Below are 14,532 nucleotides of genomic sequence, written 5' to 3'. Positions count from 1 at the left end.
GGCAGCAATATACTTCAACATAATTAAACCTATATACAACAAACCCACAGCCAACATCATTTTAAATGGAGAAAAACTGGAAGCATTCCCACTGAAATCAGGAACCAGACAAGGCTGTCCACTATCTCCACTCCTCTTTAACACAGTGCTTGAAACTCTTGCAAAAGTAATAAGACAAGAGAAGGATATTAAAGGAGAGATCAAATTATCTCTTTTTGCAGACGATATTATCTAATAGACCCCAAAAATTCCACCTGAAAACTCCTAGAAATTATTAACACATTCAGTAAAGTGGTAGATTACAAAATTAATCTACAAAAGCCTGTAGCCTTTCTATATATCAATAACAAGCAACCAGAGAAAGAGTATACGGAAACACTACTCCCCTCACAATAGCTGCGAAAAAAATTCTCGGAATAAACCTGACCAAAGACATTAAAGACCTCTACAATGAAAATTTTAAATCTTTAAAGAAAGAGACTGAGGAAGACATCAGAAGATGGAAGGACCTCCCATGCTCATGGACTGGAAGAATATTGTGAAAATGACCATCCTACGAAAAGCCATTTATACAGATTCAGTGCAATGCCAATCAAAATTCCCATGACATTTTTCACAGAATTGGAGAAAAAAAAAACATCCTAAGATTCATATGTAAGCTAAATAAATCCTGCCCCCCCCCCAAGTTGGTACTGGTCAGTGTTATGTCACAACAATGGATAAACAAACTAGGAGAGATTCATATGGAAGCACAAAAGACCTCGGATAGCCAAAGCAACCCTGAACACTAAGAGCAATGCTGAGGGGACTACTCTATCAGATCTTAAACTGTATTACAGAGCTATAGTTGTAAAAACAACATGGTACTGGCACAAAAATAGACCCACAGATCAATGTAACAAAACTGAAGAATGAAGTCTGGCTAGATTTCTTTTTTAAAATGGAATTTCTAACTAGTGCTAAACCCACATTAGCATTCAATGACAAAAGAATAACACTGGATCTCAGAGAGGGTAAACTGGATGAGATAGCTTCCTTTGCCCACCATCAGAGGACACTTTATACCCAGAACATAGTGATAATCTGAAATGGCAAAAAATTTTCCTGCTTGTGAATGGAAAAATGTCCAATTGTTATACAGTTCATGGTTAAATTGAGTGCCACATGAACACTAGGTTTTGTAAACTGTTAGAAAAATGGAGATTAGATATCCCTTATACTTTCATGTATTGTTGATTTCTGGTAGTTGTTTTGTTTTTCTCTTTTTCTTTATTTTTATTTTATTTACTTATTTGTTTATTTTTTGGTCTTTTTGAGACAGGGTCTCCCTGCAGCCCCAGCTGGCCTGGAACTCGCTTTGTAGACTAGGCTGGCCTTGAACTCACAAGAGATCTACCTGCCTCTGCCTCCCAAGTGCTGGGACTAAAGGTGTGAGCCAACACATCAGGCCTTTATCTTTTTAAGGGGTCTTGGTATGTAGCCCAGGAGACCTAGAATTCACTATGTAGCCCAAGCTAACCTTAAACTTTTGATTATCCCACTTCAGACTCACAAGTGATTGGTTTCTTTCTTTAAAAATCTAAAAATGACATTTCCAACATAAGGTCACCTTTAACTTCCTTAGGTCAAATCGTTCATTTAAAATATTTCAACAGAATTTACTATATGCCAATTAATGCAATAATGAATTAAAAATAACACCCCTGCTTTTGTAAACAGGTACCTGCAATACTGTATTATTAGTGCTATGACATGGTACTGTGAATAAATGTAACTCAGACTTAAGAAGTCAAGAAAGGCTTACTTGATACCAGCTGAGCATGAGAAGTGTAGAAAGAAAGAAAGAAAATGCTGCAGAAAATGCAAAGATTTAGAGGCAAGAGAAATAATCAAGGTACATGTGAGAAATGTTGCCTGGAAATTTGGGAGATGTGAACTGGAGATACAGAGATTTGGAACATGTCAGCACAGAAATAAAAGTTAAAATAAGTGCTAAGTGAGAGAAGTGTGATGGTAAATTTCAATTGTCAACTTGATGAGTCTAGAATAACCTGGGAAGAGCAGCCTCTGGAGGAGTCTGGAAGGATAATTTTGATTAAATTATCTGAGATGGCACCACCATGGGATGGGATGGGATCCTGGACAATAAAAAAAGGAGCAAGTGAGCTGAGCACAAGCATTCATTGCTTTTCTGACTGTGGATATGATGTGACTAGCTGTTTCAAGTTCCTGCTGCCTTATTTCCCTGCTATGATGGATATACTTCTTAAAAGTTAGGCTATGAAATCATATGGTAAGCTGAAGAGATAATGAGTTTATACGTGTGTGTTGGGGGTAAAAATTTATATTTAAGATAAGGGAGATGGAAACTTCATAAAATCCAATGAGAAACCAAAGAGAAGTAGCTTAGTAAAAAGAGGAAAGTGAAGGGACAATAAACAGAGCAGTTGCTAGGAAACCAAAGGAAAGATTAGTCTTTGGTCAAAAGAAAAAAGTCAAGAATCAACAAATATTTATTGAGTACCCAGAGCTGATAATACAATGATCAATAAGACAGCAGCTTAAACTGCAATGGAAAGAAAAAGCCAATATAAAAACAAACATAAGTTTTAAACAGTAGAGTAATATAGTAGTAGTCGGAGATAGTTGGGCTACTTTAGGTGGGGTAAACAAGAAAGGCCTGTTTGAAGGCTGGGTGTGGTGGCACATGCCTTAATCCCAGCACTGGGAGGCAGAGGCAGAAAGAGTTCAAGGCTAGCCTGGTTTACACAGTGAGTTTCAGGTCAACTGGGGCTACAGGGAGACTTTGTCTCAGTAAGACAGAAAAAAAAGGCTTACTTGAAAAGTAAAAATTTGGGCTGAGATTTGAATTACTTAAATGGAAAATTCTTTAAGAAATCAGAGGGAAAGCAAATTGGACCATAATAACATCGTATGAGTTTGACCTGTTGGATGAACAGAAACAGCAGAGTAGCTAAATGCTGTGGTGAGGGACAGGTGAAGGAAGAAGTCACAGAGTTATGTAGGGCTATTTTAGGTTATATAGATTTGGATTTTGTTATAAGAAGGCATTTTGAGGAGGCATACCACTGCTTGATTTTTGCTTTGGAAATATTACTCCAGCCACTGTTTGAAGGATAGACTGTATGTAAAGAATCAAAAGTGGAGGCAAAGAGTCTTAATTTGGAGGCCACCGCAAAAATTTAAAGTGAATGAAGGCACACTGATTTAGTAGAGATGAAAGTGTTCAGTTTTGACATATTCTGTGAGGCTAATGGGTTCTTCTACATGATGAGGGAAAGAAAAAACTGAAGAATGATACGGGAGTAACTAAGTAATACACTGAATAGGATGGAGAAGTCTTGGATATGGGAAAAGAGCAGAAAGGGGGAGTGCTGGATAGATGGCTCAAAGGTTAAGAGCACTGGCTGCTCTTGTAGACAACCCAGGTTCGATTCTCAGCACCCACATGGTGACTAACAACTGTCTGAAACTCCATTAAGAAGCAGTTGCTATAGAACCTCATATAGGTCTAGGATGAATGTATCAATAAGCATCACTGGCTTTATTTTTACTTTGGGTGTTTTTGTTTTGAGCCATGGTCTTGGTACACAGCCCAGGCTAACCTCAAACTCACAATCCTGCCTCTGCCTCCTGAGTGCCGAGATCACATGTGTGTTCGACCACGTCCATCTTGAGTCACCACTTTTAGGTAACATTTATTATGATTATATTGTACAGGTTCACTAAAGAAATTATAAAAAGGTGAGAGAATTGAGGATAAGCCTCTTCATGAATTAAATCTATAGTACTATTAAAGCAAAAAAGAGCGAGTAAAGGAACCTGAAGAGAGTAAAGGGAAAGAACCACCAGATGGGTGTAGTGAGCAGCATGAACACCTACAGGAGGCACAACAGCATCAAGAACAGATCCTATTGTAAGTCACTGCAGTGGGACAGTGAAGATCACAGATTGATTAGACTGGGTTGATGAGAAAAGGCCAAATAAAGAATGAGAAAATACAGGAGTTTGTTGCAAAGAACCAAAAAAAAATGAAATAGCAAAATGTATATTGAGGAAATTCCTTTTCCTTTTTTGGTTAAGTGTGTAATATTCAGGTATTTAAGCATGGAGAAAGGAGAGGAAGGGATGAAGGAAAAGAGGGAGGAAAGGCTGAAGAAAAAAAGATTATTTTAGTACATAAGGCTCTTAAAAGAACAGAAGAGATATGCTTTAATCAATGCACTGGCAAGGGAGGAGGCCTGTTTCTGTTTTCTCCATGAAATATGTTACAAGTGGTCATTATTAGACATTGCTGGTTGATGAGTTAGAAAGGTTGTTTCAGGTTGGGCTCGGTGGCGCACGCCTTTAATCTCTGCACTTGGAAGGCAAAGCCAGGGGGATCTCTGTGAGTTCAAGGCCAGCCTGGTCCCCATAGTGAGTTCCAGGCCAGCTGGCGATACAGGGAGACCCTGTATCAAAAAAAAAAAAAAAAAAAAAAAGCCGGGCATGGTGGCGTACGCCTTTAATCCTAGCACTTGGGAGGCAGAGGCAGGGGGATCTCTGTGAGTTCGAGGCCAGCCTGGTCTACATAGTGAGGTGCAGGGCAGCTGGGGCTACAGGGAGACCCTGTCTCAAAAAAGACAAAAAAAAAAAAAAAAAAAAAAAAAAAAAAAAAAAGGTTGTTTGAAGGGACAGGTATAAATGATAGGAAAATGAGTTACTAACTAAGGTAAAGAGTGTTTCATTTCATTTGATATGGAATACTCATGAATTTGAAGTAAATCCATCTCACATTGCTTGATTTTTATTTTTTCCTTCTGGCAATGTTTACTTACTGAGGGGAGGGCAAGAAGTAAGTGGATAATTTTCACCTGAGGTTACAAAAGGTCTATCAAACAGTGGGGAAAGGAAAGCACCAGGAGTTAAGGAGTTTAGCTAATGGGCAGAGTCCTAGAGGGCAGAAGTAATGAGAACATGGGGCTATGAAAATAGTAATGGCTAGTAAATGAGTGGTAGAACACTGTGATGAGGTTAGAGAATATCATGAGAAGTGCCAAATTAAGTGAGCTGGAAAGGAAGTGGTAATGGTCAAAAATCATATTTACTGGTATACTCGTAACTTTGTTACTATGCTAGAACACCATAACCAAAAGTGACCTATGGCAAAGAAGAAAGAGTTTATTTTGGCTTAAGATTCCTGAGGAGTAGGAGTCCAGGGTGGCAGGAGCCAAAAGTTCACATCTTCAACCACAAACAAAAAGCAGAGCCCAAACTGGAAGTAGGAGTTATGAACTCTCAAAGCCCACCCACAGTGACATACTTCTTCCAGTAAGGCCAAACCTTCTAAAGATCCCAAGACTTCCCAAATAGTGCCAACAACTGGGGACAAAGTGATCAAATACTTGAGCCTATGGAGGACATTTCTCATTCAAAGAACTGCTTACAGCAGGAGTAAGTGTATGAGTGTTATGCAAGTAGTGGAGAGTAAAAAGATAACTATAGAACAAAACAGGGCAAAACTCCGAGTCCAGGGTTCTGCGTTAGTCACATGTGACTACTGGAATAGAAGACAAGCATGAGCACAGAAAAGTAAGTTTTATATTTGGTGGGAGGAAGCTGAGGGAATTTCTATCTGATGGCTTGCTTACATCTAGTTGCTGAGAATGAAGGGCTAAGTCGGTGGTTAGAGAATGCACACGTAGAAGGTTTAAAACAGATGTTAAGAATAGAGGAGAAAACTGAAATATACTACGTGTAGTTAAGAGGCAAGATGAAACAAATGGAAAATCCCTACTGGCACCTTGTTGGATCTCATGTATACAATAAAGAATAGTTAACTGCTTGCTTACTTCCTACACACTGACACCATAAACTTCTTAAGGACGAAGACTAGTTTTGTCTTTGTATCTCCAGTTTCACCATGCCTGAGCTTATTAAAGTACTCAAATGTGTTCCTGGGGCTAGGGGTGTAGTCCAATGGTAAAATACTTGCCTAACATGCACTAGGGCCCTGGGTTTGAGCCCAACATCACAAATAAAGAAAACAAAACAACCCATACCAGTTTAGGAAGAAAGGAATGAATCAGTTATTTCCTTTGTGTCTACCTGAATGACACCTTGGATACATACTATTCTTCACCAAACTCCTGCTCCTGGCATTACATTTAATAAGTATCAAGGATGAGAGCCAACAGAAGATTGGCAGCACAGTGGAAAGGTTAATTCTCTATAGCTTGGGGAATTTCCTTCAATGTATGAAATCACTTACTATGCAATGTTTTGTGATCATATGATTTTTACTTCATCAGGTTACTGAAAAGAAAATCTGAACATTAAACTTACCTTGCATCCACTCCATCAAATACTTTCTGACACTCATTTCCAATGACTTCTTGCTTCAGATAGTATAACATCCTTACACGAAGCAGAACTCTGAAAACAAAAACAATAAAGGACACAGGAAATGTTAGCTACTAAAACAAAAAAAGAAACCAAGGAGAAATTTATACAGAGAATTTTATTTTGTTATTTGTTAGTTTTGTTTGAGACAGGATCTTGCTATGTAGCTTTGGCTGGTTAGGTACTCCCTATGTAGAACATGCTGGCCTTGAACACCTGGATGAACCTCCTGCCCCTGCCTTCCAAGCACAGGGGAAACAGGTATGTGCACTCATTATCTTTTAGTAACAAAATGATTATGTCTGATTAAATGAGTCTTATTATTGATGACATATATAAGGATTCTCCAAAATCTTCACAATTGTCATTATATAATATCCCAGTAAGAGATGAATTTAACTGTAGACTAATTTCATTTGTTGATAAAAATACCCAGGTTTCATGATTGCTGAAAAATACCATATAAAGTTAAAGTTAAAAGTTTAGACCATACTATCACTATACTCTGTGGGCCAGATTGTAAGATCAATAAATTCAGAAATGTAAAATTTTAAATTGTTTCAAAAACATCCTACTACCTACTTATTACAGTGGTGTTTGATATGTTTTTTGTAGCCTTCATCTTGAAGTAGCTGCTCAGGATTGTATTTTCGAAGCCACTCTGCTTTCTGGATATCAAATGAGCTTGCCTGGGTTTTTACCTTCTTTCCCTTTCGACCCCTGGGTACAGGAGCTGATAGGCCTGCCAAGATGAAAAGCACATATGAAACAAAAAGTAATCTGTACAAACAGCTGTGATTTTAAAGCCTTTGTTTTTCTTTTTTTCAAATGCAAGAATTGCAAGAGACCTTCTGAGGCCTGCACAGGCTACAAAGATCTCTGAGACATTAATGGTGACGGTACTGACCGATGACAAGTCAAGACAATAGCTTTACAAAATGAAGACAAATCTCACATTTTAGATCTTATGTCCTGCAATTATTTATTAATCTTAGTATTTTTAAGATGTATTCATGCCCCTAATTTGTCTCCTATTAAGGCAGACCAGGGCTGGAGAGATGGGTCAATGGTTGAGCACTGACTGCTCTTACAGAGGATCCAGGTTTGGTTCCCAGCATCCATATGGCAGCTAAGAATCAGGATGAACTCCAGTTCTTCTGACCTCTGCAGGCATTGCATGACACAGATGCACTTACATATAAGCAGGGAAAGCACTCATACACATAAAATGAAAATAATATATTAAATTTTTTTAAAAAGGCATACCAACACTGACCATTGCCTTTCTGTTGTGTTCCTATCTTGGGAGTATACATTAGTTGCAGTATTACCTCAAAATGTTCATTAAAATCTGTAATTGCTTAATTAATCAATCTGTCTATATTCTATGTCTGTCTACCTGGCTAGAATGTAAGGTTTAGGAACTCAGGGGTTTTCTTTATTTCTTTTTTGTTCTCCCAGTACCTTGCACTAAGAATATATACCAGACAAGCAAAAAACATTCTGTCATTCAGAAGAGTGAAACTCTAACATAAATTTAAGAGCACAGTAATTTTTTTCATTTGTACAGAAAATACAATTATTTTATGCTATAAAAACCCCTTTTATATATAGAAATAAACATTCTGTTAGTAAAATTATGGAGGAAAAAATACTTGTAGGATAATACTGGTAGGACAGCAAACTAGTCACTTTGGACAGCAAAGTATTTATAAAAACTTAAAATGTATATTGTGTTTTACATGCTCCAATATTTGTATTAATTCTTGAAGAACCTGTTAGAATGCCAATTCTGATTCAGTAAGTTTGAGTGAGGCCTTCAAATTCTGAATTTTTCAGAAGATTCTGGGAGATGATATTGAGCCACAGATTCAAGGCACTGAAGATGCAAATATGTTATACTTCAATAGTGAAAGATGGACCCATACACATAAGAAGGAGTGTACAAAGCTCCCAGTTGAAACTATTTTTATCTAAAATTGGAAACCAGAATGCCCATTATAGAAAGGAAATGCATGCAAATTATAAAATATCCATACCACGGAATACTAAGCGAAAGGTAAAAAACACGAACATAGATGGAAAGACCTTTGAGTCTTTCCAAACTTTGAGGTCAGCAATTTGCTGGTGATATATATTTAGTGATAATATGTAAATTCCCAAACCCACAAAACAGTTAACAATGGCATTTTCAGAAGCTAGAATTTCAAGTATGAAAGTTATGTTCTTTAATGCTATATGCAGTGCTTTACTTTAAAAGATTTACAGGAGAATACCTAAATATTACTTATATAATAAAAACATTTTTTTAAGGAAATGAATGTATTTACCTAAATGATTTTGTAGCTCACGTGTCTGCCCATCTTCAGTTGGAGAAATGAGATCCCATATGAAACCTTTAATTTTCTCATCTCCTCGGTAGTGAATGAGGCAATAGGCTAAGAGTGCCCGACAAATGATTTCTACATCATGCTCATTCAGCTGCCTTTTAAATCGCCCATGAGACAAAATCTCTCTCCATCGGCCCCACCTGGTTAATTAAGAAAGATATAGTCACATTAATACTGAATGATGACTAAGCGAAAAACAACTCATGAATGAAGGCCACAAAAAAGAATTCTGCCATTACAGATTGCTATTGCTTTCTCTCATGTGTAAAGGAAAAACACATGGTACAGTAATTTTTACTATATTTTGTTCAATAGTGGATAGCAACCTTATCTACCCTATATTAATAAATATGCAAATTTGAGAACAAGTTCAACTTTAGTGATACACTTATGTCTTAGTATTCTACTCTTAAATACATGATAAATAAAGAAATTCAGGACACTGGGGCAAGAGAGATGGCTTGCTCAGTGGTTAAGAGCACTGGCAGCTCTTGCAGAGGACCAGGGCTCAAAGCCCAGCACCCACATGGAAGCTAACAACTGTAACTCCAGTTCCAGAGAATGTGATGCCCTCTTCTGTCCTCCATGTGCACTGCATGACATGGGTACACTTACATGCAGGCATAACATTCATACATATAAGATAAAAATAAATAAAAATTAAAAAAAGAAACTCAGGACATTAGAAAATAGATTTTAATTGATTCTAATAAGATAAAACGTACTCCAAAACAGTATGAATTTAACTTTATATATGATTACTTATAAAACACATATAGTGGGGCTGGAGAGCTGGCTCAAATGGGTACACTTACATGCAGGCATAACATTCATACATATAAGATAAAAATAAATAAAAATTAAAAAAAGAAACTCAGGACATTAGAAAATAGATTTTAATTGATTCTAATAAGATAAAACGTACTCCAAAACAGTATGAATTTAACTTTATATATGATTACTTATAAAACACATATAGTGGGGCTGGAGAGCTGGCTCAATGGTTAAGAGCACTGGCAGCTCTTGCAGAGGACCAGGGCTCAAAGCCCAGCACCCACATGGTGGCTAAGGCACTGCATGACATGGGTGCACTTACATACATGCAGGCAATACCCTCATATACAGAAAATAAAATTAATAAATAAAAATTAAAAAAAAAATTAAGCATGGCATTTTACCCATAAACTAGCAGGTTTTTCTCTACTCTAAAGCATTCAGTTCGTCCATAGCCACTGGAACGGTCACAGGGTCTCCGCAGTTTGGGTTTTTCATCTCCTTCACTTTCAGCTTCAGATAATTCAGCCAATTCATCTTTTGTGGCACTAAAGGGTCTTGTTTGCTTCCTAATTCTTGGGGTGTCGATAACCAAGCTATTCTGTAAAATTTAATTTAAGTTTAATGAAGTTCTTTAAATTTTATTCATAATGCTTTTTATTTTCTTTCACCTTTCAAAGCATAGAAACAAAATAATTATAGAAAAAAAATTACTAGCAGAACTAACACCCTGTCAAGTGAATTTCAAATATCTTTTGTTCTTTTAAAATCATTCCTATCATATATATATATAATTTTCTGCCATTATATTCATAGACTAAAAATAATTGTTTTTTTTCTTTTGTCATTAAAATGAAAATTATTGTACTTCTACAATTAATCATAAATATATTTTAGGTTGAATTTATACTTTACAATTTGTGTTACCTAGTTAATTTAATTTAAAAGGGAATAAGTCATTCTGAAGTAAATGTTTTTATGGGTTTTTTTGAGACAAGATGAGGCAAGGTCTCACTATGTAGCTCTGGCTGCCCTAGAACTGATTAGATGGACCAGGCTGGCCTCAGAATCAGAGATTCACCTGCCTTTGCCTTCTGAATGCTGGGATTAAAGCGTTCACTACACATGCCTGGCTAAACGAAATCTTTTTGACTTGTTTATTTTAAATATAAATCCTAAAGTAAAATAAAATATATAGGATTTGAAATACTTGTCAAATGTTATATTTCATAGATCTCCAAACATGTTTTAGTTCTGTCCAAAATAATTGTACAAATAAACAAAAGCAAGGTAGTAAATGTCTCAGTCTTCTCGTGTTCAATTCAGTTTCATTCATTCAACGCACATCTTTTAGCTTATAAAACAGGCATTATTTAGAGGCTATAGATACAAAGATCAATAAGATAGCGCCTGCTGAAAAGGAATCCAAACTTTTGATGGTATGATATATGTATTAAAAAATAAATACTATCCAGAATAAAATGTTTTACAATGTAAGAAGGATATAAAATAAAGAATAATAGTAGAAAGCATTTTTCAAGAATTCTCAAAGAATTATAATTTTGCAAGGGGGCCAATAGCATTACAAGAGAGGGAAACTGAGGCCAGAAATAGAATCAGATGCCCAAGAAAGTCATAGAGCAGAAGATGGTACATGGGAGCAGAGTAAGTCAGGATCAGAGAAATAGGTCCTTGTGCATCTACTGTGTGCACAGTACACTGTACATAACAGGGACAAATATAATGCTAATCTATCTTATTGCACACAAGTAATCTTCGCTAAGCTTCTCTAGTATAGAGCTAATAGTGTTCCTTTTGTAATTAACATATATTTCAGAAGATGTACTTTGAGAATCTAGAACTATCCCGTGTTTTAATTATTACCCACTAATGTTAGAATTCACTGGAAGACTTACCTGCTGTGATTATGATCATGGTAGATCAGGAGTGCTTTTATATTTCCCTCATTCCTGGTACATTGATTAAAAGAAGTTTGTAAGGAAGAGTTGTCCCTTTTCCTTTCTCAAGGTTTTTTTTTTATGATTTGTATTTGAATATATTTTCAGATGTATTTTGCTCATAATTTTTAAAGCTTTTGATGAATTCCTTGATTAACTTATGTAATTTCTATATAATAGAAATACTAGTGTTCATAGGTACATTTGCTACAAATACATATGTACATTAGCTACAAATAGTCACCAAAAAGACTAAACTTTCATCAGTACTTACTCTGCCACTGATGACATCTATATCTATTTCTGCTTTTTTAGCCCATTTTTGCCAGAAGTTGGGATCATCTAAGGAAATATCTGTCCGGTTTCCAGATGCCACAAAACTTGCCTGAAATATATAACAGTAATTTTTGGAAATGCTTTGATGTTGAAAAGAAAAACTTTGAAAAATATACTTAGATCATTATCTCTTCATATTACTGTGGACAGAATTTGAAATCAGCATACAAATAAACAGGATGGTTCCAATCCAGAGCCTGAAATATAACACAGCATTTGTTCAAAGTAAAGGTTTTTTGGGTCTTTTTGAGACAGAGTCTATCTGTAGCCTTAGTTGGCCTGGCACTCACAATATAGACCAGGCTGGCCTTGATCTCACAGAGATCTGCCTGCTCTGCTTCCAAGTGCTGAGACTAAAGGCGTGTACCTCCACACCTGGCAAGGCAAAGATTTTCTAATGCCAACAAAGGCTAGAGTTTAGGAGCAGAGATAGATAAATAAGTTGCTATTGTTAACTCTCACACTTTCAATAAGTAAGGAAATTATCTTTGTCATGGTGAGGAAACTAAACAAGACAGGGAGATACTTTCTAAAATAATACCTACATGAGCATTAGGAAATTAAGGTAGAATAAGTATTTCAAACTCTACCAATACTATAAAGTTCATTTTCTCATATACTACTTTGTTTCTATCACATTTTTAGTTAAGCAGTGTATTTTGTCAAATATTTATCTCTTTGCAAATTTTAGACCTAACAGTATGTCTTAAGGATTTTCCATCTATGTCCTCTAGGTTCATCTATAGTAGCTCTATCTTATTTTTTAGCTTCTGCTCAGTATTTCACACTATGGATATTTCATAGTTTAACTAGTATCTTCTTTAAAAAGTGCTAGGTGCCAGAGAAGGAACCTCACAAAGAAGCAGTATTTCTGAAGCATCATTTAAGTTTCAACAAATTGTTCTGTTCATTACTGTCTTTGTCCTATGTCATTCATCTGTCTCTTTCTCTATCTCTCTATCTATATCTATCTATCTATCTATCTATCTATCAATCATCTATCAATCAATCAATCAATCATTGAGACTGGATTTCTCTACGTAGCTCAGACTGGTCTCAAGCATTAATTCTCTTTCTTAAATCTCCCAAGTGCTGGAACTATGGGCATGGGACCATGCCTTGTACAATACACCAAATAAAAAAAAAATGAGACAACAGCAAGCTAGGAATGTGGGAGAGCATTTGCCTATATGTAAAACTCTGGGTTCAATCCTCAGGAACATCTGTCCCCTTAAAAAAAAAAAAAGAAGAAATTAGGGGCTGGAGAGATGGCTCAGTGATTAAGAGCACTGACTGCTCTTGCAGAGGACCCGGGTTCGATTCCCAGCACCCACATGGTGGCTACGAACTGTCCTTAACTCTAGTTCCAGGGGAATCCGAAGCCCTCTTTTGACCTCCACGGCACTGCATGACACGGATTCACTCACATACATTCAGGCAATATGCTCATACACATAAAATAAAAATAATAAAAGAAAAAAAAATCAGAGCCTCTGGGCATTGTGGTGTATGCCTTGAATCACAACAGATCTCTGTGAACACAGGCCAGCTGTCTACATAGTGAATTGCGTGACTGCTGAGGCTACAAAAACCAAATCCCAAAAAAAACCACAAAACAAACTCAGAGAGGAAGCTTTCCTATTTCTAGGACCCACTTCAAGGTTCTTGTAATGTAATCTCTCAGAACGAGGTATACATGATAAAACCATGTTACCAATATGAGTTTTGATATAGAAAACATACAGTATATATATTCTTATAATTACTGTATTCCATATACATAGTTCCTTATCAAATACTATTTGATAATGAAAAGCAGATTGGCCAAATCCTTGAAAGCAATTCTATATACACGAAGTCACTGGAAATTCAACCTTATACCTTATACCTATGGTGTCACTATATAGTGGTGCTACATTTCACTATGCCATATTTAAAAGGCATGGTCAAATTACTTGTGTAATTAATAAAGTACAAAAAAACAGCTACAGTGCAAATCTCTCATTTTTCTCTCCTTTTGGGGTCTTTAAATTTAAAAATTAAAAAAAATATTCACTACATTTATTTGTGTGTGGCGGCACATACCTGGAAGGCAGAGGACAACTGTAGGAGTTGGCTCTCTCCCTCCTGGGTATTAAACTCAGGTCATCAGTACTGGAAGCAAGTACATTTACCTGTTGAGCCATCTCATTGGTCCCATTTTTTTAATTAAATAAAAACTTTAATTCATGGGCTGGCAAGGTGGTATGTGTGTTCCCTCCCAATGAATAAATGGTTAAAAGTTTATTTGTGTGTGTGTTATGGGTATACAGAATAGATGTGTGGGCTTGTGTGCATGGGTGGAGGCCAGAGATCATTTTTCACATTACTATATTATTGAAGACAGGATCTCACCTTGAACCCAGAGCTCACTGATTAGAGAGTTGCTGACTAGCAAGCTCCAGTGACCCTCCTTGTCTACGCCTTCTTACCTCTCCAAGCCCTGGCACTAGGGTTACAGATGTGTGCCATTCCATCCATGAGAACTAGGGATCTGAACTCAGGTCTTCAAGTCCTCATGCTGTGTACCAGGTATTTTTGTTGTCTATATCATCTTATCAGCTTGTTTTAACATTTTGAAAGTTAATATAAACTGATTAAACCTCCCACATCACTTTATATATATATATATA

The 14,532-nt window shown here is 36.4% G+C and overlaps 1 protein-coding gene across 12 annotated transcripts in view; it reads right to left on the bottom strand.

Moving 5' to 3' along the window:
* Chd9 (chromodomain helicase DNA binding protein 9) overlaps positions 1 to 14,532 on the bottom strand; it is a 270,300-nt gene that overhangs the window by 46,021 nt on the left and 209,747 nt on the right. For all 12 annotated transcript variants that reach the window (XM_029562042.1, XM_029562044.1, XM_008830057.3 and 9 more), the window contains 5 exons: positions 11,799 to 11,909; positions 9,971 to 10,167; positions 8,733 to 8,932; positions 6,985 to 7,144; positions 6,346 to 6,435 (listed from right to left, as the gene is read on the bottom strand). In XM_029562042.1, coding sequence (XP_029417902.1) covers positions 6,346 to 6,435; positions 6,985 to 7,144; positions 8,733 to 8,932; positions 9,971 to 10,167; positions 11,799 to 11,909 — 758 coding nt within the window. The remainder of the gene's footprint in view (positions 1 to 6,345; positions 6,436 to 6,984; positions 7,145 to 8,732; positions 8,933 to 9,970; positions 10,168 to 11,798; positions 11,910 to 14,532) is intronic.

This window comes from Nannospalax galili, unplaced genomic scaffold, assembly GCF_000622305.1.
Source record: "Nannospalax galili isolate Female #2095 unplaced genomic scaffold, S.galili_v1.0 scaffold274, whole genome shotgun sequence".
In the NCBI taxonomy this organism is placed as follows: domain Eukaryota; kingdom Metazoa; phylum Chordata; class Mammalia; order Rodentia; family Spalacidae; genus Nannospalax; species Nannospalax galili.
Note: the sequence above shows the minus strand (reverse complement) of the source record. Positions and strands in the feature narration are given on the sequence as shown.